We start from the raw sequence: 25,049 nt of genomic DNA on the forward strand, positions 1-25,049 counted from the left end.
CATATACAATCTAAGATACGTGTAAAATGTTTGAAATAAATCAATTGTTGAATAGTATTTTTTATGTTGTTTTCTATTAGAGCATAAGTGTGGCTTCACACCAAAGATATGTAAAAAAAATATCAAAATTGTGTTAGCATTGGTTTTCTATTCTAGTTAGGATTTCTCTCATTCTTTTGAATGACAAAATCTGTTTCTATCAATAACAGACGCAAGCACGTTATTTCTGGCTTGAAAAAAAAATAAATATATATATATATACATTATACATATCATATTCAATGGAAGTTGCACAACGAAAATTCGTTTTTTTATCAACTTACTGAAGGTTGCAAATGTCCGTTTTTGATGTGAAGCCACTTATATAACCATGTTGAAAGGAAGGATACCCCTTAAATCACATATAAATATACAAAATTTTTGGTCTCTAGATTTTTGCTATTACAGGGTATGACTGTAGTAGGAATCTGGTTAGGACTCAATCTTGCTGGATGAGTTTACTAGCTATCAACCAGTGAGAAAAGTAAAAAGTGAATGCGTATGCAGCAGTAAACATACAGCTAGTAAACTTGCGTTGGTTCAACCCACATAGTCTCCATGGATGAGGAGTAAAAAATAATTTCATTTAATATGTACCACTTAAATACACATTCAAATTTTCATGTACAAAAAATACATGTTTCAAATTCACGCTTGAATTTTTTTTTTTAATATCATTATTTATATAATTATTTTATTCATTTCTCTATCATTTACATTCCATGACTTTCATATATTTTGTCAAAAACACAAGGCTGTATACTAAAATCATGGAGAGAGAGTGTTTACAATTCAGTGAGTAAAAAACCATCTAGTGAGTATGTCCAACTTTACCCATACTAGCAGAGTGACCTATGACTTTAATAGAGAATGTTATTGCACAGAGCAAATTTAGTAACTTCAAACAAGTCTCTCCACTGAGAACAGGCAGACACGATACTCACATACATTCAGGCATCTGCCACTTTTATTTCTAATACGGAAGACAGAAATGGGGGGGCACTTCTCAAACACAAAACTCATAGTAATAACAGCCAGCTGCATAAGCGCACATAACACATTACAGCATGCATCAATTCGTTAGAAATTCCCCAGAGAAATGTTTATTAGTAGCAGTGACTAAAGTTAGTAACTAAATTTACAAGTGCATAGCTAGTAAACTCATGATGTATAATCAAGTATAATTGAACTTTAATGAAGTATAAAATGACTGTTCATGATGGCTGACCTCTACATTAAGAAAAGTTCAACATAATGATGATGAAGCATAAAAAATTGCCTCTAGTTATTATTTTTGTTATTTTGATCTCAACAAATAATAATATAATGGAAGAAAAAAAAATTTGAAAACAGCCAACTTGAGATTTACAGCTGAAGTTTTTCCTATAAACCTAATGTAAATAGTTTTCCTATATAAGGAAAACTATTTACATTAATCAAAAGCAAAAAATACACCATCATATGCTTTACCAGAAAAGACAGACAAACTTTTCCATATCTTATATCCAGGGTTGGCAGGTTTTTGATGCATGGCAGTTTTGATGGTTTAAACTGTCACCTCAAGAACCTCTCAAAAACTGTCAAAAATGTCAAATATTGCTTTTCAATATAAAAATTCCCATTGGAAATGAACACGTTAACTGTAATGTTTAAAATGACTATGTTATACAAAGTATAAATAGTTCATAATGATTGTAAAATAATTTTCTACTATCTACATAATTATTTTGGACAATATACATGTTTTTTTTCCTTATAAAATATACAATTTGAATAAAGCATAGCATAAAAGCTGAAGCAAAAACTATGGAATGATTTGATATTCTTCAATTCAACATGATCCTTGACCTTCAAAAATTTCTTCAACTGCTTATATATGTGTATAGACATAAACATTGCTGTACTCTTGTTATAACAGGTAGTGTTTTAAAAATGCCATATATGTAATGTTGATTTCTGTTATATTATTAAATTAACTAGATGACCACTGATGCTTAAAACAATACTCTTATTGTGCATAACATTAGAATATATCTAGCAATCAAAACAATAAATAGTAGAAATAAAATGTCCTTTAATTTGGCAGTGCTGGCTTGTATGTGGTGCTTAAGAAATTCCTGTAACTTATTCTTAGTGCAAAAAAAAGAATAACTACGTTTGACTATGATATTGTATATTTACAGGCATTTATATAATACAATTGTTTTCCAGTTAAAGCTGTATCTAAATACGCAAAACAATGCTTTGTGTATCAAGTCCTGCCAGCTCTGCTTTGATTGAAAATACTCATCAAAACTCTGCATTTATACAACCTAAGCTGAGAAATTTTTAAGTGAGAATAAATGAGTGTTAACAGATGCTGTGCCAGAATTTATAATGTGGAATAAAATTTTGAGCAGATCAGAAAATGTATAATATTGAAATACATATTTTATACTCAGTAATTATAATTCAAAATATAATACACTTAAATCTACTTGAAAGTAAGTTTTTTGTTTTTTAACAATATCTATAAGGTTAAAAAACTATTTGACAACATCAACAATACCCCCAAAGCAGAATGTTTTGCAATGTTCTGCAATGAGCCTTCAGCTGACTGAAAATGTTCTGAGGTAAAAATTAGCATATACATAATTTTTCTACACTTTTCTTAAAATTCTTCCAGATTGTTCTGCAACAGCACTGGTTGTTCTGCGACGTACGTCACACATTTAAACATATTCTACTTTGGGGAACAATATGTTTTTCACTGTTTCAGTACTGTGTTTCTGAAGTCGAAAACTTAACCCTGATCCCTTATCGCACATATTTTGAATAAACAGCTCTATTTTTCTTAGTAAACTGAGCACAGATAAACAATAGTTTAGATAAAATCAGGGCCGCAACTAGGGGGAAGCACTCGGCTCTCGTGCCCGGGGTGTTGGACCAGAGGGGACACAAATTTCATTCTCAAACCTCTCTTTCAACATTACAAGGGAGCACCAAAATGTGCACTTGCCCTGGATGACCAAGTGTCTAGTTGTGACACAGGATAAAATGAACCATAAAATTATATATTAACTGTTCTAGATTTTTTGTGTGACAAAAAATTCGAAATTGCAAATTACAATTGTTATTTTGTTTTAATTAATGAAATAAATTAATGTTTGAAAATAAAACATTGAAATATGAAAAAAGGTAAGTTCTTCATCACATCACACACCTATTGTGTTTAAAACATTATGAAAAAGGATTCATTTATGTTTTTGATGGTTTAACCAGTTTTTGATGCTTGCCATGTCTAACCCTGCCAACCCATGGCAACCTTGCTTATATCGCTATCTCCATATAACAAAAGAATAAGAATTTTATTGCTATTTTTAAATATACTGAATACTATGTAAAAAATGACTGATTTACATTTTCTTCTTGGTTACTATTCGCACAATGCAAAGGCTCCTTCTTTTCCTCCATAGTTGATCAAGAAAATATAATTTGGTTCAATTCGGACGGACAAATTGCTAATCATTTAATCTTTCCTTCATTTTTTTTGTATAAGAATTAAATTCCTTGATTCTTGCATTTTGCAATGACATAATTCCTGGTTTCTGGGAAATTTCTTGCATAGAATTCTTCCTACTTGTCAGTTTTTAAATAAAGAAGCGAAAATCGAGACCTGAGTTAATAAATAAGGCAACATACATAATTTGTACAAGTCTCACAAACATAGGTATATAAATGCATTGAATATTTTCTGGATAATCTATATTTTGATTGAAAAAAATATAGTTCTTCACGTAACTATATCATCTTTTGGCATCCATATGGTAATGGAATGATCACAGTTTGCGCTTGCAACTATTTGCCTGTATGCAGAGATCTAGAAGAAAAGCAATAATATTTAATCATCACGAAAGAACACAATTTTTTAACTTTCACACATACTTTTTGTAATGTTAACAGAAATCACACACACACATATTCAATAAATGCAAGGTGGAAATAAAATCCTCACTCAAAAAAAATCACATGAAAACGTACCCCAGCATATTCAGACTTTGATGACAAAGTGGTAATTTGCTGAAGTCCTTTGCAAGGCACAGAAACGACCAATTTTTTATCAGTAGAGCAACTGATCAGGGAACCCAAGGAATAATGAATACCATTTATTCTACCTTTGTGCTCAGACTGGTAAGTCTAAAAGAAAAAAAGAATCACCAAACACAAAATAAATGCATAAAGTTGAAAAATCACAGCAAAGCAAGTTCACCGACCCAACACTATACTACTTCTGAAATTAAAAATATTCCCCCTTCTTGATTATACAGTAGAGCTCCTTTTATTCATTTAATTAGGACAATTGAATGAATCAAATGACTTCAACCAGCTGAGGGTCAGCAAGTTTGGAGAAAATCTAGATAAACAAGGGAGGTATTGAAATTGGTAAATTAATTATATAAAGTGAAACTTCCTATAACAATAAATCCCCTCTACAACAATATTTTTTCAAATCTTGTTTGGAATTGTCTCCACTTGATACAAGATGTACTTTAAAATGATAAACCCCTCTATAACAGTATTTTTTGAGAAGACTTTGAAACTACTACATGGATATTTTTTATATATCCCTGGAAATATCATTCAATATATTTTTAAACTCATCCCATGTTTTAGTTCTTCTGAGTGTCTAATAATATCAGTAATTTGCAACACCTTGATCACTGAAAGTGTGGATGAAGTTTTCCATATCACTACTTTTTGCATGACATACCAAAGTGGGTATATTGCGATTGATCTCTTTACAGGAGAAATATATGATTTTTTTTTTCAACTAATCAATTAAAATTTCTTGTGACAAGTAAATACTCAAAAGCACTTTTTTTTGGTGGCACTGACAATGCTGATTTATATAAGATGCCAACAGCAGTATAAATTTGATGGCATGTGACGATATTGTTATATCGAAGTTTCACTGTATATATGTATATTGTATCTTGAATCTATCAAGAAAGTGCTTCTCATGAATAAAAAAATAATAACAAATTTTCTGCTAATCATTTGCCAGAATACTGTCATGTCATCCATCTTCCCCTTATCAGCAGCAAAAAAGATAAGTGAAATATAAATTACCTATACATAAATACAAAACACAAAAGGCTTTATTTTTACTTTTTAATCTTAAAATATCTGAATGTTCAGTGATTTAATTCCAAGCACGAAAAAAAAAAAAAATAAATAAAAAAAAAAAAATAAATAAAAAAAAATAAATAAAATAATGCTTTCACTTCAGAATCGTATAAAAAATTGGAAATTGGAAGGATGAGAAACATCCTTTCTTACTGCAGAGGTCTTCAACCTTTCACACATTATGAGCCAAACTGAAACTTCCCATGAAACTCGTGGGAAGAAACCACCAACCTTCTACTAACAGAAGGGTCAACAGGGACCCAAAATAACTGAAGACTCCATTTACTCAGAAAATAATTTCTTTCTACTGGAAAAATTCTGATCAATCATTTCTTTTAATTAGTCTGAAATTATTTAAGTTAATTAATTAATAATTATTTAATTAAACTGTTAACTCTATTTCTGAAAATATTTTGTTCATTAATTTTCACACAATTTCTTTCAATAATTTTGGAATTATTTTTTTTCATCAAATATGAAATCATTTTTATGCCAATTCCAAAATTATTTTTCACTAATTCTAAAAATATTTGTTTCAAAAACTTTCTTTCCGTAATTTTGGAATTATTCTACTATTAATTAGAGACTTTTATTGCTTACAAAATAATTTTATGAAATTGAATTACAAAATAATAACTTCAATAATTTTGAAATTATTTCTTTCAATAATTTTGAAATTATTTCTTTCAATAATTTTGAAATTATTTCTTTCAATAATTCCAAAATTATTTCTTTCAATGAAATTGATTCTTTCAATAATTCCAAAATTATTTCTTTCAATGAAATTAATTCTTTCAATAATTCCAAAATTGTTTTTCCAAATTTTTAGCTTACGAAATTTTTTTGATTAATTTTGAAATAATTATTTTTTCATTAGTCCTTTGAAAAATCAGAATTTCTGTGAATTCTGTAGGTAGATATGTCGTTTTAGATGCCAAATGTTTTTCCAAAAACTGTTTGGGCTTCCTACTCGGCCTCTCACTGGCCTGCCGGTGTAATAAATTATTATTTTTTCCCTCTAAATTGTCTGTCTTCGATGTTTTTAATCATTTTCTAAAAATACCTGGCAGGCCACGGCAAAAAACTCTGAGAGCCAAATGTGGCCCATGCACCCTACGTTGAAGAAAGACCCCTGTTCGACTGCATTCTTAAAATAAAAAATCTAGTAAGCGCAATTGGTTGATTGCTGATATAAAGCTGGTGTGTGTGTGTGCGCGCGTGTGCGGATTAGTTAAAGGTATGACAGAATGAATATGAACATTGGGTACAGCCTATGTTTTAGTAAGTGATTTTTAATTTTTCTAATACAGCGAAACCTCAATATAATGACAATCTGCCGACCAAGAAAATATATTGCAGTAGAAGGATTATTGTTACATTGAGAGTGTAATATTGGACTTTATAGGTATTTCCAAGCAAACCTTGAAAAAATATCATTGTATAGGGTTCATTGTTATATCGAGTATCATTGTTGTGAGGTTTCAATGCATATATTTTCGTCTGCATGACTTTTTTGGGAGACACATAAACGCAATAACGTATTCCTGTAATGAGACTTTCACCAGAAATCGGTGAATAATAAGTGAGAAAGTTATTAGGTCATAGTAAAAGTTCTGAGCGTTGTGTGTAGGTGCACATCAAACAAAGGTGAGATTTTGAAAATACCTGAAAAGTAACTTAAAGTCAAAAGAAAGAAAAAATTTATATTTAAAGTCTTGAACTTTTTTCTTTGCTCAAAAAATTTATAAGAAAAATGCTCCAAAATTTGTATATGGTCCAATACAAAAATGTTGAATTAGGTTTGTGTTGAACTCGACATACACCTTATTAAATTTAAAAAGGTATGATTTTGATTGATTAACTGAAATAAATGTGTCTTTAAATGCAAGTGAAGTGTGAATGCAAGTGAATAAGTCGGTTGCAGCTCAAGTGAAAATGTAGAAATTAAAAAAGGAACTTGAATTTTTTTCAAATTTTTCTACAATTTTTAAAACTGAAAAGGGAATGAATACTTGAATACTTTTAAAAATTATAACTAGTCAAACTTACTTGGACTAGGTGGAAAGATTCTTCGGAAGGATCCACTAGATGTATATTACCTTTGCTATCGCCAACCCATAAATTATTATGCAAATATGATAGACTCATAGCATACCCTTGTTCCAACTAAGAAAAAATGAAATTATATTTTAATTAACAGATTCAAGCAAATCATATGATTATAATTTTAATGTAATTAAAAATGCAGTCAATCCACGATAAGTTTAATATACAACCTCTGACAATAAAGTTCGGTGAATAGTCCTGTAACATTAACGTAGATGAAATGCTAACGAAAGTTACCATACTGTCCTTCGAAATAGTCACCTCCCATTACTATGCCCCGCTGAGATCTCCTATACACGTCCTGGAAACTTTGCAAGAAGTCTTCTTTTGGGATGGAGTTCAAAAGGCTCGTCACGTTTTGTTGGATGTCAGGAATATCGTCAAATCTCTTTCCTTTCAAAGCAAGTTTGAGTCGTGGGAATAGGAAGAAGTCTGGAGGATTGAGATCTGGCAAGTATGCTGGATGTTCAATTTTCACCACCCCCTTTTTTGCCAGGAACTGTTTGACGATATTGGCTGTGTGAGGGTGAGCATTGTTGTGAACAAGAAACCATGAACCTTGTTGTGCGTACTGAGGTCGTACCCTGCGCAGGCGTTTCATGAAACGGGTCAAAATTTCAATGTACCTTGCAGCATTCATCGTCGTTCACTCAGGTCGAAATTCCTTGTGGATTTTCCTGTTCTCAGTTAAGAGCTAACGCACTAAACAAACAGTTTGTAAAACAAGTCTTTCACACTGAACAATGGTGGCGGCAGATGGTCAACACCTGCCGCTATGCATGTGCAGCGTTTTGCTTCACCAGTGTTGCCAGATCGGCTGTTCTGACTTCATTCAGCGAACTTTATTGTCAGAGGTTGTATATTTAAGAGTTGAAGTTTTCACATGGTTCCAGAACATTCAATGTTACAAAGCAGTTTGATGAGTCAAGTTATCAACAGCTCAAAGTTTTTGTCAGCTGATACTTATTCCACTAATTGAGATTTGATGGTAAAGGTGTGAAAAAAATAGGCTGCTGAAGATGTAAAAGAATTTTGAACACAAGGAAACATAAAACCTCTGTATAACAAAATCTCAAAGGAAAATCTAAATGATCAATTGGGCATTTAGATTTTATGATGTTAGTGATGATACTTTGGAAAATGCAACACAAAATATCACTACTCACCTCGACAGTGTTTTGCACTTTGCCAGCCACTCGATTATAGACAACTACTGTACTATCCTCACTACCAGAAATAACAAATTTTTCATCTGTGGCTATGCACAGCACAGCTTTCCGATGATGGGAATGTCTAGATATAGGTTCAGGTCTGGCTCTTGTATCAAAGAAGGTCACTTGCCTGTCATAGCCACCAGACACTAGAACTTTATCACTAAAGGCTAAGCACAAAACTGGAGATCCAGACCTACACAGAACCAAACAAAAAAATTATATATATACATGCAAATGAAATGAGCTAGAAGAAATAAAGAAAAGAGAAAGCCAAAACATAATCTTTATGTATCCATATAATGAAACTAGGAAAAATCACAGTAAAATCTGTTATATATACCAGAGCCGACTAAAAGCCGAAAATGTCAGAAGATAAGTGATTTTCTATACATTTCTTGCTTCTATGAATGAATGGATATCAAATTTGCAAATAATCTATTACAAGTTTATTTTTCACATTACTGCACATAGAAAAAACGGAAAGCAATGCCAGTATCATGATACACTCACGAGTAAGTGGATAAGTCACCACAGGAAGAAAATCCTTCAATATTCCAGCTTCTAATGTTACTATCCCAAGAGCCAGTGAAAAGAGTGTGATTATAATCTGAGTAAGCAGTAGACCATATCCATCCCTGTGATGAAAAATAAGGAAAAGAAATGGTAATTCAAAATTAAGAGAAATAACTATTTTTAAACTCGTTCATATGCATAGGAAGGGAAAGAATGCCCTGGGAGCTGGATCAGGAAGGGTGCTGAGATTACTGTTTTCCCCCTTGGAAATTAAAGGGGAAGGGGTGCCAGAATGGACACTGACCCTGGGCGACAGAGTAAATTTTTATTTCTAGTCTAGGCCCTAGATTGTGAGATAACCAATGGCACAACATCTATGTTAACTTTTCTCTTTCGAGAAATATTTTTTCCTGTAAAACTAAAACAATTGACTCAATTATACAGGGTATCCCGTAAGTGGTTTTTCACAGCCTTTATCTCATCAACCATCCATCATAGAGGTATGATTCCAATTTATAAAATGCTCAACAGGCATTCAAAAATTATCTTGCAGCAGTTTTGAGAGTGGAAATATGGTGTGTAATGAAATAAAAAATCTAAATTTCCGTACAGTTCCTGTGTGCTCAAGAATCCAATTACAAAGTTATTGCCATCTCTCCTGATGCCATCAAAAAAATTCCATGTTTCTAACTGCGGTATTCACAGAGATGCTCAAATTCGAAAAATGGAGGAAATTTGGGAAAGATCAGCACAATAAATGTAGATAAAATGGTTTTTTGCATTTAACGCTGTTCTTTCCCAAATTTCCTCCACTTTTCAAATTCGAATATCTCTGTGAATACTGCAGTTAGAAACATGTATTTTTTTGATGGCATCAGGAGAGACAGGGCCAGGGCCATCTTAAGAGCATCATGGGCACCCGGGCCAAATGATTTTTCTGAGCCCCTACGTGGTGAATTCTTGGAAATTTTAACCACATTTCATTTTTGTTAGGCCCCTTTTCTCTTGAGGTCCCCGGGCCGTGCCAGGTGGGCCCATGCGTTAAGATGGCACTGGACAGGGCAACAACTTTGTAATTGGATTTTTGAGCACACAGGAACTGTATGAAAATGTAGATTTTTTTATTTCGTTACACACCATATTATCACTCTCAAAACTGCTGCAGGGTAATTTTTGAAGGCTTGTTGAGCATTTTATAAATTGGAATCATACCTCTACAATGGACGGTTGATGAGATAAAGGCTGTGATAGCACCAGCACACCCTGTATTCAATTGTGATGGAAATCACTGCACATTATCATACTTGAAGAAAAACATAATCACATACAGAAACACTCTAAAATCTGATACATGTATCCAAAAAACTGTTGAGTATATAATAGGACCTAGTATGCATTAGAATGTTAGTAACTGATTTAAAGTATCCCTCGCTTCCAACATGTTTTGATCTGTTTTCGTTAATTAGTTTCACTGATCTCAAATTTATATGCCTATTTTATAAGCAAATGGTATAGTCAATTGAGATAAAGACAAGTATCAGTTAAAAAGTATTCAAATTTTTTAAAACAGAAGTAATGCAAAAAGTTCAAATCTTCTTAAGATACAATAATGTTGATAAACATTATGATTTTACATGCAATCATACCATATGAGCAGGCAATACTTCAGCACAGCAAGCATTTTCCAATACTTCTGCAACATTTTCTACTTGATCACTGAGATTATCCAACTTCCATAATTTGATTGCATGGTCCCTTGCTCCAGAAACACAAAAGCGCCCATTCTGAAGAAAATTTAACAAACAAATAAAAAATCAGATACCTTCACGTGCAATCAAACTGATTTTAAATAGAATTAAATTTTCAATTCCACACATACAAAACCATATCTTAAAATGATAAAATAAATTCTGTGGTGTTTGGTCAGAACATGATAGCTCCAAAAAATGGATTTTCGATCTAAAAGTAAGTCTTGATAATTATAACTAATTAGAAGTGAGATAAATACACAAATATATGTGTACAGCTAAACAACATGCTGATGTATGATATTTCCATTTGTATTTGTGTGTATGCTTTATTTTTGATTTTTTTAATAAAAATGCTTATATCTCAAAAATGCGATTTTGGAGTTATCGTGTTCTGACCAAACACCACAGAATTGGTAGTAGCAAAGATAAAGGAAATTCACAAACTCCTTAAAAAATCATTCAATTCACGAAAAGTGACTTAGCAATGAAATATTGCCAACTGTGTACTGGAGAACTGAAATACTATTTATGAAGGAAAGGTAAAAAGTAAATGTGCACAAATATGATCATAAAGTTTTACAACACATGATTTCCCAATGCCAATAAATACAGCGATTGAAATAAAATTCCGCTCCATACATTGACTAATCCTTATCTAGGAGGCTTTTGTGTAAGAATTACACATATAGCAGCAAGACATGGCTCGTTAATCAAGTCGAAACTTTTTAAAAATTTATGCTCGTCTTGTGAAATACTCGTAAACAGAATTATTCGTAATCCAAGGTTTCCCTGTGTTTATCCCATTTGCCTTTGTCCCTGACATTGTTTAACTACTTCTGCAGGTCCATAGGTGGTGACAGATTCGCATTGTGAGGACCCGGGTTCAAACCCCAACGTTGCCACAGTGGTGGTCAGCTGAAGTTGGTTTTCTGCAGTTCTCAACTTCAAGGAACAAATGTGAACCGATCTCCCCATTAAAAAGTCTAACCACAAAGAGTAACGAGGTTACAACGATACAATTATTCAATAATTACACTTCATCCATAGTTTGAAAAACTGATGGAGGACGGCACCACTACACAGAAACAAACTTCACATTAGATTCACAACACATACATGCACATTCCCCAGTAAGGCCCAGGACATCGACGACCTGCTCAAATCTATTCACTGAGACAAAGCGGTGGGCCATGATCTAGTTAGGAGGAGATCCACAGGTGCAAAAAGGTTGAAGAAAATTGTATAAGATAAAACCTTTGAATCCGAAAGATATGATTTGAAGAGATAAAATGAATAACTCGATAGAACAAAATTAAATACCTGAGAGTAAAAAAAAAATTTCCAGGTAAACTAATTGATTTTCACAATAGATGGATTTTTGTATTCAAATTTCAAACACACTGAATGGTATGTGCTGCAGATGAAACAATGATGTGCATTTACCTCTATTACTTGTATGACATCTACAGAACCACCATGAGCTCCTTTCAGATCGAATCGACGCATATTAGAGGCGCTGTTGCCCCACAAGAATTTTTGATCCTCAGCTTCACAACAGGCTTGTTTCCAAGGATAATCAACACCTATTGTAATTAAACCAACATAAATTTTTTTCTTAAATATTACATCAATGTGATTTTATTATACACCAGAAATGCACAACATTTTCAGTCCGAGGGCCAGATATGTGGTATTTCTGCTGCTCGTGGGCCAGAAACTTGTATGCAGGACATATAACCAACTTTTTACTGAAGGGTGGCCATGTGTCCCGTATTTATGAGACATCTCCGTAATTTTGGCAGTCCCAACTTTTTTTTTAATAAACTGTACTGTTTTTTCTGTATTTTCAAAGAGACTCAGTTAAATTTCTGAACTTAAGAATTAAGATTATTTTCATGACTTATAAATTAGATTATGATAATTATGATGAATTGTCATAAATTATTATAGTTATACAAATATATTCATCTCACATATTTGTCAAACATATGCATATTTTTGATGAATTGCATTTTGGCTGGCAGTCCCCACCATTTTCTGTGATTGGCAAAATTTCTCAACAATTTTTGCGATAGATAGCAACTTTACTTGCATTTAACAATTTTTTTTGACTGTTATTGACGCATTTACTGGTCTTTGACAAATTTTCCACATGTAAATGGCAACTTTACTTGCCTTGATAACTTTAATGGAGATATTCCATGTTTTTATGAAAGAAATATGGTTGGCCAAGGGATTTATTGTGCTGTATGTATATTGATACTTTTCTACTATAATGACTTTCGTGGGCCCGGGTGCAACCACTGAACCACGTGACTTAGATACACACGGTACTTGAGGAGTGGGGGGAAACCAAGCGGGTCATAACACAGAATGGTGAATTCAAGGAAAGAGTGGTCAAGAAAATTAGACTAGAATGGGAGAAAAGCGACTAAATTTGTATAGCCCACAAGCAGCAAAACAACAAATGTGTTTCCAGTGCCAAACCAATATTTTTGGAGCTAAGCACATTTCTTTTGCAAGAGCCAAGTAATCACGCATAAAAAATTGTTAGGTGCCAATATGAATTTTTTAGTCACCATGGTGACATAGCACCTAGGGTTTGTCAAGCCCTGAGGAAAACATGAAATAGATGCATGTAATATAAACAAATTAGTAAATTAAATGTATAACTTAACGATAACAATATATTCAAATTATTAGTTATTAATTAATAATATCTGGAAGTATGAATGAAAACTTACATGGTATCAATGGATAAGGTTTCGGCATTTGTTTAAGCAGCCTAATCTTCCAAGTAGCTTCATCTTTTATAATTTCATTAAGTCTCGAGCACACTCGGCTTAGAACACTCACTACAAACTTAGCGCTCAGAAATGAGCATATGTGCAAAAACAATTCTTTTGGAATGGTATCGAGATTCCATAGTGGACCCTCTTCTTCTTCTTCTTCCTCTGCCGCTGCTACAGACGAAAGCTCTTCCCCAGCGGATGCTGCCATCGACAATCTGAAAAATTTAATAAGAAGAAAAGTCCATTTGTCAAAAAAAAGGAAATTCTGAATATATGCATTAAAATTTTTGCCCAGTTTGGGAAATATGATAAGAGTGATGCATCAACATCAAGCGCATCCTTATGAGACACCTCTACTAGTTGCCTGTCACCCCGCCTATACTGAAGCAGATTTATGATTTTGCCACCTGTGGGAAATACACAAATTTTGCAGCCCTACTCCCATTCTGGACTAATTTCCCTCAGCCGCTAATGACTCAAATTTGTTGCTCCAGTAGGTTTAACAGATGTATTCCTTTAAGAGGACATGTCCTCTTCTTAGATGTCATTTCAAGCATCCTCCCCAGGTTTAGAAAATTTGCCCTTTTGTCCCTAATCAAAAATTATTTTTCTTTTTTCATTACGGGAAATTTTTGTTCACTCCGTATTTGCTTCACTGACATGAGTGTTTGGATGTTTTTTCCCCCTACACATGTTAACACGCTTTGACTAATCACCACCCAAATTCCCAGAATACAAGACCTCAAGAAGCCTCCAAGCAGTGCAGATGCTATTGTGACCATGGCCCCAGCTTGCTCCAGTATAATATGAAAAAGTGTGTGGAAAACAGCTCCGAAAGAAGAAAACCACAACATGCATTTTGAGGATACAATCGTTGGCTCATCAATATTTACTGCCATAAACTGAAGTGGGAAAGGAGGAAGGGGGCATTACCCCATCCATATGGAAATAAATAGAATAAGATACAGAAAAACACTCAATGCTAATTTCTATGGTGATATTACAAATCTCCTCTGGCAAAAAAACAATGCTCCTGAAAGAAAAGAAAAACTTTCTGAGGGTAGAGCAATTCATTCACGCGATTATTATTGGCCATAGATGGAGATAAACTTGAAAGTCTGAGGAGGGAATGATGATGATGTCAATACATATGCATGCATATACATCAGATCAGTAGGCTTTGCCTTTGATGCGGGAGGGGGGGGGGTGCCCTGTATCTCTGCCCATAGTATTGGTGCCCAAAATTTCCTAAATGCGGTTCCTAAATTAGAGTTCAAAAGCAACACAAAATTTTCTGATTTCATTATGTTCTAAATTCTCTGATTACATCTTTTACCGTGAGCAAAATACCACGCTTAGCTCTTGAGAACTTGAGTTGGAACCTAAATATTCAGTCGAATATTTAGGTGCCAAACCTTGATCTATAGCTAGATGGTGATTTCTAGCTGTAAATAGTGCACTAGTTCTGTTCGTCCCCAAAACAGTTAGAGTGTGTAAAGAGGGATCAATATAACCACAGTTTCATTAATGTAAGAATTTCTCAGTCTTGGTAAATCTTAGAAGATTCCGAACGGCCGGCTTGTTTTTTATACTCCTTGAGGGGTTGGTGTGCTAACCTCTTGATGGGGGACTTCTTGCGGTAACAATTTTTTTCTGTGGTCTTGTCAGCGGTTTTTATTGTACCCTGTGTCAGGAAATTTTTCTGACCAGGATGAACCGAGCATCGAACTCGAGACACCTCTAAACATCCTTTGGTACTTCAGGTGAGCATCTTATCGATCTGGGCTACCGTGCCCAGTAGTATACATGTTGGATCACTTGGATACCGAGTCCCCTATCAGTCGCCAGACTTCTATACTGCTGCATATCCTGCTCCCAGTCGTATTTCGACACCAATTTTTCCCCCCATTCTTTTTTTCAGTGTTAAACTGTTTCCGTCGGGTCGAGCCTGCGCAATGACTTCAAACCCTGCGGAATCTATTTTTCTGGTGAATTTCATTTTCGTGTGTGATCTTTTTTCTTCTTCTAATTTAGTAGTACCGTATACTGTCCATTCAATTACATGGATATAAACCATGTGTGGGTATGCAGGCATGTGCTCTTAAGATTATTCAAATATATAACGTGGATAATTACTGTGCTGTGGGGGAAAAAGATAAAAACGAAAAGAAAGAAAAAAAAAACAAGTGGTAAAAAAAGTTTTATAATAAATATAATTAAATATAAAATAAATAGTTATAATTTATACATAAAAAAATAAAATAGGTAGGCATGTTTCTGGTTGCAAAGATCTTGGCACAACTTGGCGCCCAATAAAGGTAGCTATACTTAGTTTTCGCTCTTCAGTATCCCCATGTGAGGAGATCCTTATATCCGGGCTTGACTACATGCGTAAAGTAATTGGATATTTTGGGAGGGCTCAAAATTATTAAGCGGAGGGGGCTGAAACCTAATATTTTCATACGTTACCATGGAGATGGTGGAAAATTTGGGGGCGGGGGGGGGGGTCTCAAGCCTATGGGCTCGACTGTATCAACGAAACAATATATACGTGTATAGATAGATCGAAAGATGTATAGAGGAGAGGAAGAAAAATAGTTGACCCGTGAAACCAACCGGAACGATTTTGATGACAAAGCTCGCGACAACCAACTTGAAAAAATATTATAATAAATAATCTTAAATAATCGATAATCACATTTTCAAAAATGTCAACCTTAAATCTGATTCCAATCGCGCGATTAATAAAGCGACGATTTTTTTTCCTTACAAGCACAGCTTCAAGAAACAGCTGTTTTTTCAACCCATTGACTCACCTCTATTTACCAAATACAGCAACAACTTTGACGGAGCGACGAAATAATTTTTGGACGGTTCGAACTCATTGACTCTAACGTCCCCACAAAGGATTTAAGAAGACTGAATAACGCCACGCAGCGGGAACTTTCTGAATCTTTTGAATAAGGGTTGTACGAAACTGTGTAATCATATTCAGAAACTGGGCAGCGGGATCACAGCCGCCTGGAATATTTTCTTACATTAATTCTGAATTTCTACCGATTCCGAGTCTTCCCACCACCCCATTGATTCTGAATTTCAGTCATTGCTGAAATTTTTCTCTCTCATTAATTCTGAATTTTCATCAATCCTGGGATTTCTTTTCTTTGATTAATTATGAATTTTCATTCTCATTTTTCAACATTCCTGTATATTCTGTGATAATGAATGAATCTTTGGATGCTGATCCCCACGAAATATCAGGCCTAAGGAGCCCCAAAATTATTTTCGCATCACGCTCGCGTCTGAGAAGGGCGGCCATGTGAGAGATAACTAAAACTATACATGCTCAGAGCGACCCACAGCCCAAATGTGACTTTCAGAGCAGGGCCATCTTAACAACATCATGAGCGATGGGCCCCGACAATGAATGTGATATTCTGGGGCCCCCAACTTGCTGAACGTACCTACTTATAAATTTCCTACTATATAAAAATCCCAGATCACTTAAGTGACCTGTGACGTGGGCAGTCTTAATAGCATCATTTCACCCGGCTAAGTGATTTTCTGAGGCCCTACCTGGTAAATTCTAGAAAATTTCAACCAGATCAAATTTTTGTGAGGTTCCCTCTCTGCTCTTGAGGTTTCCGGGCAGTGCCCGAGTGGGCCCATGTGTTACAACGGCACAGCCCGCGACACATTTCCAGATCACTTAAGTGACCCACGGCATACTTACAGATCTTTCTTTTTTATGGTGATAGACTTGAGTTACTTGACTTGCAAACGGTTTCCGGGTTATTAGGCCATGGTCTAGGAGATTTTCTTGCTGACGTTTCGCCCACATCTGTGGCAGGCATCATCTGAGGTTAACTGGACGTAAGTCTCCGCGGCAAGCGAGAAAGGCTTCGTACATGGGAAGAAAATCTCCTAGACCATGGCCTAATAACCCGGAAACCGTTTGCAAGTCATTTAACGCCGGCCATGAAAGCCTCAGACAATATTTCAGACTTGAGTTACTTGCAGATCACTGCTATATAGTTCCAGATCACTCAAGCAGCCCGCGGCTCACTTAAATTACATTCGGCGCTGTTCCAGATCTCTTAATTAAGTGGCCTGTGACCATGGCCCCTACATTATGTAGGCGAAGATACGGGGGGGGGGCATTGCCCCCAGCATCAAAGGTGAAGTCGATAGATCTAATGCATATATGTATAGACGAATCGACATCATCATCCTCTTGCCCCCCCCAGACTTCCAAGTCTATCCCGCCTATGCCCACATGGGGGGGGGGGACTGACAGGAGGGCTCTAGCCCTCAGGCCCGGGACGATTATCATCATTTTTTTGCTTTTTCACGCTATAAATTAACTACAGAAGGGGCCCGCAAAAGATCCCAGTCTAGGGGCCCCGCTACAGGATGTAGGGACCATGCCTGTGACACGTCGTCAAATAAATGAAGTGATCCGCATTCTCCTAAAAAGGTCGAACACTCTTGGCTAAAACAGAACATCAGCCAAATCATTCCAAAACGAGGCTAATTTTTCTGATGGCGAAGTTAGGTGTTGATATACACGTAAAAGCTCCTTTTTTTTTACGAATGTACGGGTCCGAAAAACTTTACTTCATTCTGGTTTGATAAAACAGAAAAGGAATGGAAATTTAAAAAAAAATCAAAATAATTTTTGTGCTGGACGAGTTGTGAATGCCAGGGTTACCATATTTCGAAACTAAGAGGCTGACTGACTGACTGACTGAGGTAGATACATTTTCTCAGGGCGTACCGAGTCTTTAAGACTCCCATAAGCTTCCCTGTTTGATGCTGCTCCGTACGAGCTGGATGAAGAAGTTAAAAAGCTGTTTGTATGTGATAGTTGAGTGTGTGAGTGTAAGTGTATAAGAGGCGTGTCAATAAAAGATAATAAAATTTATAGCCCATGCTGTACTCAGAGAGTCAGTATACGTCAAATTAATTCAGATCATATTAGAAAAAATGAATTCGGTAAGTTGTGGCTTACTTATCACAGAAATTTGAAATTTGTAGAGCTATGTCCGAAGGAGGTGAAGTATCAAAATTCAAGAACGCATTTTATACACAATTACAAAATCAGTCAATTATCTCAGCAAATAATTGACAAAAAAGTGAAATACCGCACCTAATGGTTACAAAAGAGTATATATATGTTCATTCTAATAAATGGCGTGAATACAATATATATAGGGTGACCATACGTCCCGTATTTTCCGGGACAGTCCCGGTATTTTCTGTTTTTTTGGCCGTCCCGACTTTTCGGCAAAAGTGTCCCGGTTTTTCCCGTATTTTACACGAAGCCTAGTTGAATTTTTATTCCTTATTGAAGTCAAAGATTGACATTATCTTTCAACTCATAAATTATTTTATGATAATTACATCTATATATGAGAATACTAATCTCCCACATTTGCCATGGTGAACGTTTTTTTTTTCGTGGAATACATTTAAATCCACTGCAATTTGCAGTAATGCATCATTTCCCGCCATTGTGATTTATCCGTAATTTCAACAATATTTGGGAAATTAGTGTGGTTTTGGCGTCGTTTTTGGCGATAATTGGCGATGTCCCGTGTTTTCCCGTATTTGGAATCCCAATGTCCCGTATTTCTCTCGAGGAAATATGGTCAGCCTAAATATATATGATTACACGTGGATACAAGATTAAATGCGATAAATATTGGTAGGCGTTCAGTATATATGCAACACTATGCTTCCAATCAATGAAGAGAGAATTAGAACTATTTACACTTTTTACAAAACTAAACCAATTCATTGGGCCATATCAGGCCAGTATGTTCTTAGGTCGAAGAAACCTCAACACCTCTACCGCAGGATAAGGCGAGATGTCTCTTATGTGCTGATATTCTGATGTTTCAGCTCTATCGAAATATCCTCTACATAGTTTGACTAAGTAGTCATGTATGGTTTCAATGTTCAAATCCTTCATTATGTCAAGATTTCTGATATACCATTGTGCCCCGGTATATCGCCGAAGTATTTTATTTTGCTGCACTTGTAATTGTTTGATGACAGAGGGTTTCGCTGTGGAAAAGCATGGTGCTGCATAGCACATAATTGGTCTAATGACTGACTTGTACATAATGGTTTTGTTTTTGAGGCTAAGTGCAGAGCGTGTGTAACAGACTCTGTTTAGAAGTCCTGCAGCCTTAGCGGCTCGAACTTTTGCCTCATGAATGTGAGCTTTGAAACTGAGCTTTTTATCCAAAATAACACCAAGATATTTTGTCTGAGACTTGGGTTGTAATATGGTCTGCCCCACTGTGATAGTGGTGTTCGGAGGGAGTTGTCTCCTTGCAAACCATATAAAGTTGCATTTACCCTCGTTTAAGACCACTGCATGTAGCTGACACCAGATCTCGACCCTTCGGACCATTTCTTGCAAGTTCCTCAGAGCTTGCTGAGGGTCCCTAGATGCCATAAGGATTTTCGAGTCGTCAGCATAAGAAGCTAAAATTCCTCTTTGTGGAGCAGGAAAATCGTTAATAAAAATATTGAAGAGTATTGGGCCAATTACCGACCCTTGACAAATAGATGCCTTTAGTGGACGTCTGGTGGAGAGGGCGTTTTTGATACGGACCTGAAATGTCCTATCCCTGAGGTAGCTGTGAACCATATGTATAAAGTGGGAAGGAAACCTTTTAAGTATCATAATGGCAATCAGTGTTGAGTGCTTAACCTTATCGAAGGCCTTCTGTATGTCTGAATCAAAACATGCTACATAATCCTTGTGGATGAAAGCATCCTGTATGTACTCCACAACACGGACCAGTTGTGTTACACAAGAATGTCCGCTACGAAAGGCATGTTGTTCATCTCGGATAAAGCTGTTATCCTCGAGATACAAAGATAATCTCGCCTTAAAAACTCGTTCAAAAATCTTGGACAATCCCGGAAGCAAGCTGATCGGGCGAAAATCATTCGCAAATAGACTTATCTCCCTAGTTTTTGGAATGACTTTAATAATGGCATGTTTCCAGCTATACGGAAAATGACAAATTTTTAACATACCATTAAAGATGTTTACTAATGTGGCGATAATATTATATGGAAGTATTTTCAAAGCTGTGTTAGTAATATTATCAAACCCAGGGGCCTTTTTTTCTTTAAGTCCTTTAATTATCTCGAGGATCTCCTCACGATCAGTGGGAGCAGCCGTTACGATGTTATGTGGCTGGTTGTTTTGTAGAAAGTTGTTAACCACCTGTTCAAAGTGTATTTCTACAATAGGCGGTTGGTTACTATTTGGTGAAAACTGGTCTTCATATGTATTAGCGAATGACTCCGCTATCTCTTCATCAGAAACTAAGAGGTTGTATACATGTATGCCTTTGACAAAAATTATTTACATATGTTTGTAACAGATGAAGTCACTATATACTGGCAGAAAACAATACTTTTTTCAATCAAAACACAACCGCTTGCCAGGATTACCAAAATTCTGAAATGAGGATTAATGCACGCGCACTCTTTACAACGTCACTTACATATGCTTGAAACAGATGGCACCACTAACAAAAATCAGCGATTGTTCTCCAATCAAAACAGAACCAGTTAAAAAAGCGGTTTGTATATACAGGGTGATTACTTAATTCCCCTTGCCGTATTTTACTGACGAACCGTTGATCCTAGAAGCATATTGCCAATTAGAAAAATTATCCAAATAACGTGGAACTTATTTATGAATCAAGCATTGAGTGTTCCTTCACCCATTCGGTTTATTTCTGAATGGAAGCACGAAGGGACAACCCCAGGACCGTCTTTACGCATGGAATCAACGGGCACGGCTCAAAGAGGGTGGTCTTTTTTTGTATAGGGTACTTGTGGTAATTAGATTTGTTGCTATGATTTTGAAAATTTTTCAAATATATTTTCAACATATATTACTGTGCTGTAATCTTTACGCCACCATCTATTGATTTTGACAAAAGATTACTTCAGCAAAAGATTGTAAACTTTCCCATTGGATTATAGATGAGTAGGTCTATCATTTTTATGCCCTAAAAAAGTGCAAATATGTCGTATAAAGCGATATAAAGCCATCTCAGATGGCATTAGATTCAGCCAAATAATATGGTAGTGCGAGGTGTCGATCAGGGCCGTCTCTATTCTACCTTCTAGAATAGAGACGGCCCTGTGTCGATGCAGCCCAGACTATTTTAAACCATTACTTATAGTATGAACAAAAATTCTCAATTTTGCTAACCACTATGGGTATTAGAGAATCAATAACATAGCTTTCTTTTTTTCACGTTTCAATGTTTTAAAAAAAACTTAGCATGTTAATTCTGAAGTTTTCCCACAAATTCAGAATTAATATGCTGCCATCTATCGGTTAAAATATCTAGCGAAGTACAGTCAACGCTCGATTTTACAAACGTCCATTTACAAACTGCCGGCTTTTACGAAATAATTTTCCGGTTCAAAACAATATATCATTCCTTTGAACGCCTTTTCCATTTATGAAATTATTATTTTAATTAATTAATTAAATTATTATTTTCACGTCCGTACGGGTTACGACCGTCTTTGGCAGCGGTTCTCAACCTTTTTTGACTCGCTTTTTGGCATATAATTTCTATGGCGGAGCCCCGTAGACCTATTTTTTACTTATTTAGCAAAATTACTGATTTATTTTTATTATTCTGAATTAATTATAATTTTTTTTTTTCAAATAACTGTTTTTTTATATTTTCCTGGAGTGGCCGCGCAGCCCTTGAGGAGCGCATAAGGAACCCCAACGGCTCCGCGGAGCACCGGTTGAGAACCGCTGCAGTAGGGTGTAAAAGTAATCCGTGGACAATTTTAAAGATGTCTGTTTTTGTTGATACTCACGCGTTTTTTTTTTTAAAACGATGACGGATAACAGAAACTGATGGTTGAGCGAGTGACGGCTAATGAGAAATAAGAATAAGTGAAGGAGTTCTGAGCAAGTGAGTGGAAAAATAAGTAGGTGAGTGAGTGAGAGTTAGTGGATGGGTGAGCAAGTAAGTAAATAGAGCGTGTGAAAGAGCAGGTGAGCGAGTGAGTGAGCTGGTGAGCACATGAACACTTTAGTGACTTACAAGCTTGTTCACTGACTGATTCAATAACTCATTCGGTCTTTCACTCGCTCACATATTCACTCACTTGCTCGATCACTCGCTCACACATTCACTCACTTGCTTAATCCCTCGCTCACACATTCATTCACTGGCTCACATATTCACTTACTTGCTCAATCACACATTCACTCATTCACACATTCATTCACTGGCTCACATATTCACTTACTTGCTCAATCACACATTCACTCGCTCACACATTCATTCACTGGCTCACATATTCACTTACTTGCTCAATCACACATTCACTCGCTCACACATTCATTCACTGGCTCACATATTCACTTCCTTGCTCAATTACACATTCACTCGTTCACACATTCATTCACTGGCTCACATATTCACTTACTTGCTCAATCACACATTCATTCACTGGCTCACATATTCACTTACTTGCTCAATCACACATTCATTCACTGGCTCACATATTCACTTACTTGCTCAATCACACATTCACTCGCTCACGCATTCATACACTGGCTCACATATTTACTTACTTGCTCAATCACACATTCACTCGCTCACACATTCATTCACTGGCTCACATATTCACTTACTTGCTCAATCACACGTTCACTCGCTCGCTCAATCACTCACTCACTCGTGACGTCCGTGAAATTTTCATATTGGCGAATTGCGTGGCGAGATGAATTGCTGTCGGCGAATTTTCCCATGAATCGAGGATATAAAATATTCTTCAATAATGACTGATTTGCATAATTTTTCAATATTACTTCAATATTTTCGCTCAATAAAAATCAATGATGCGCTGATTGCTAATCTCTCACGTGATTAACTTTCGGCTTAGTAGTGTTGATAAGTTTCGGTTTTACTCCACGTTGGAAAGAATGTGGTTATGGTTAATATGTACAGGTCCTCTCCGTAAAATAAATGCGTAATTCTCTCCGTAAAAATTAGGTAATTAGCAGCGTAAGTGGTTAAATAGCAAGATGAATCGGATTAGCGGTCATAATGATTAGTTTTCGATGTTTTTCGTTAATGTACTGGATGAAAGAGTTATATCGAGTGTTATCGATACTTTAATGATGATGATGATGGTGGCCCTGTTCAACGTTTGATGAGTTGATGGTACTCTGATTCTTCTTTTTGGTTTTCATTGTGAGCATTTGGAGCCAATGATCGATGCTTTCTCGTTAAGGTTTGCTTCCAGATTTTGTTATCAAAAGTCCGTTGATACGAAATTGGTATGTTTAGTGATACCTCGGCTAACGAACGCTTCGACTTAGGAATTTTTCGGCTAACGAAGATTTCTTTCCGACATTTTTCCTACCTTGGCTAATACGCTGAAACCTCCCTTTCGCGGACGCCGATGGGACAAAAAAATTGTCCGTAAAAGAAGGGTGATGAATCAGCTGTTTAAAAAAAACATAGTTTTATTATACAAGGGGGAATTATTATTTGGTCGTAAAAGAGGGCTGTCCGTCTTGAGGGGTTTTACTGAAAATACGGATTTGAGTAACGAACATTCTAATGTAGGGATGCACACAACCTTGTATATGTATGTTACTGACAAAGCCTGAACCCGACCAGTTCGCGCGAAATGGCTAGAGATCCCTGGCCAAAGTCCGAAAAGATAAGGTGATTTGGGGTCATCACCATTTAGCATATTTCTTCGTGATAATCATGTCCACGTTCGCTAATGGCAATCCATCATATCACAGTCACAATGCGGTAATCTTTTTTTTCTTCAAAATTTTAGTCAGATATGACCGCTGACAGGTTGCTGCTGTCAAAATTTGACAAGAAACCATGTATCTATATAATTATATATAAATAATTTTTTTCTCTCAAATTTCTTTTTTCTATCTCGTCACATGGAGCTAATCCAATACAGCTACTATATATCGCCACGTATCACACGTTGGCGTGAAAAAATATAGATTTGGAGCCCACCAGACCGTTTTTCATCAGCACATAGAACTTTGGCGAAAACTCTCGTCCAATTCGCGAATTGGCTGCACGAATTTGGCTTTGGTAGTAGCATACATAAAATTTGAACATGTGACTCATAGCTCACGGGACATTCCGTATTTTTGACCGTCCGAACTTTTTGAAAAATGCCTCTTTTATTTTTCTCTATTTTCAACAAGGCTTAGTTGAAGTTTTGAAATCAATAATTAAGATTATTTACATGACTTATAAATTATATCATGATTATTATGACTATAATTAATTATAATCACATAAATATATTCATCCCACGCTATTGTGAAACATATACGTTGCTTTAGCGAATTACATTTTGATTTGCAGTAGCCATCATTTCCCGCCACCTGTGATTTTTCAGCAATTTTAGCA

General features: G+C 35.6%; 1 protein-coding gene across 3 annotated transcripts; it reads right to left on the bottom strand.

Annotated features, from left to right (window-relative positions):
• Positions 1-3,056: 3,056 nt before the first annotated feature.
• On the bottom strand, positions 3,057-16,444 carry LOC149078829 (F-box/WD repeat-containing protein 9-like). 3 transcript variants are annotated; one of them, XM_089240978.1, is made up of 9 exons: positions 16,398-16,444; positions 13,534-13,796; positions 12,233-12,372; positions 10,685-10,822; positions 9,036-9,160; positions 8,478-8,718; positions 7,255-7,371; positions 4,060-4,215; positions 3,057-3,898 (listed from the first exon to the last, which is right to left on the bottom strand). In XM_089240978.1, exons 2-9 carry the CDS (start codon positions 13,787-13,789, stop codon positions 3,812-3,814), a joined length of 1,260 nt encoding a protein of 419 aa, XP_089097104.1. In that variant the 5' UTR covers positions 13,790-13,796; positions 16,398-16,444; the 3' UTR covers positions 3,057-3,811. The 3 variants fall into 3 exon arrangements, with proteins under 3 accessions (XP_089097104.1, XP_089097103.1, XP_089097105.1); XM_089240977.1 differs by having other exon boundaries at positions 3,571-3,898; positions 16,298-16,420; XM_089240979.1 differs by having other exon boundaries at positions 3,571-3,898; positions 16,280-16,420.
• Positions 16,445-25,049: the final 8,605 nt, after the last annotated feature.

The sequence above is a fragment of the Pholcus phalangioides genome, unplaced genomic scaffold, assembly GCF_987345545.1.
Source record: "Pholcus phalangioides strain wild (caught in Gottingen) unplaced genomic scaffold, Ppha-v1.0 ptg000013l_1, whole genome shotgun sequence".
NCBI lineage: Eukaryota > Metazoa > Arthropoda > Arachnida > Araneae > Pholcidae > Pholcus > Pholcus phalangioides.

Bases quoted from the DNA above. Each gene is read 5' to 3' on its own strand.
- LOC149078829 (XM_089240978.1), bottom strand. From the start codon at position 13,789: ATGGCAGCATCCGCTGGGGAAGAGCTTTCGTCTGTAGCAGCGGCAGAG. The intron at 12,373-13,533 runs GTAAGTTTTCAT...TAATTACAATAG, and splicing joins ACCTTATCCATTGATACCAT to GTGTTGATTATCCTTGGAAA. The intron at 4,216-7,254 runs GTAAGTTTGACT...TTTTTCTTTTAG, and splicing joins AATCTTTCCACCTAGTCCAA to ACTTACCAGTCTGAGCACAA.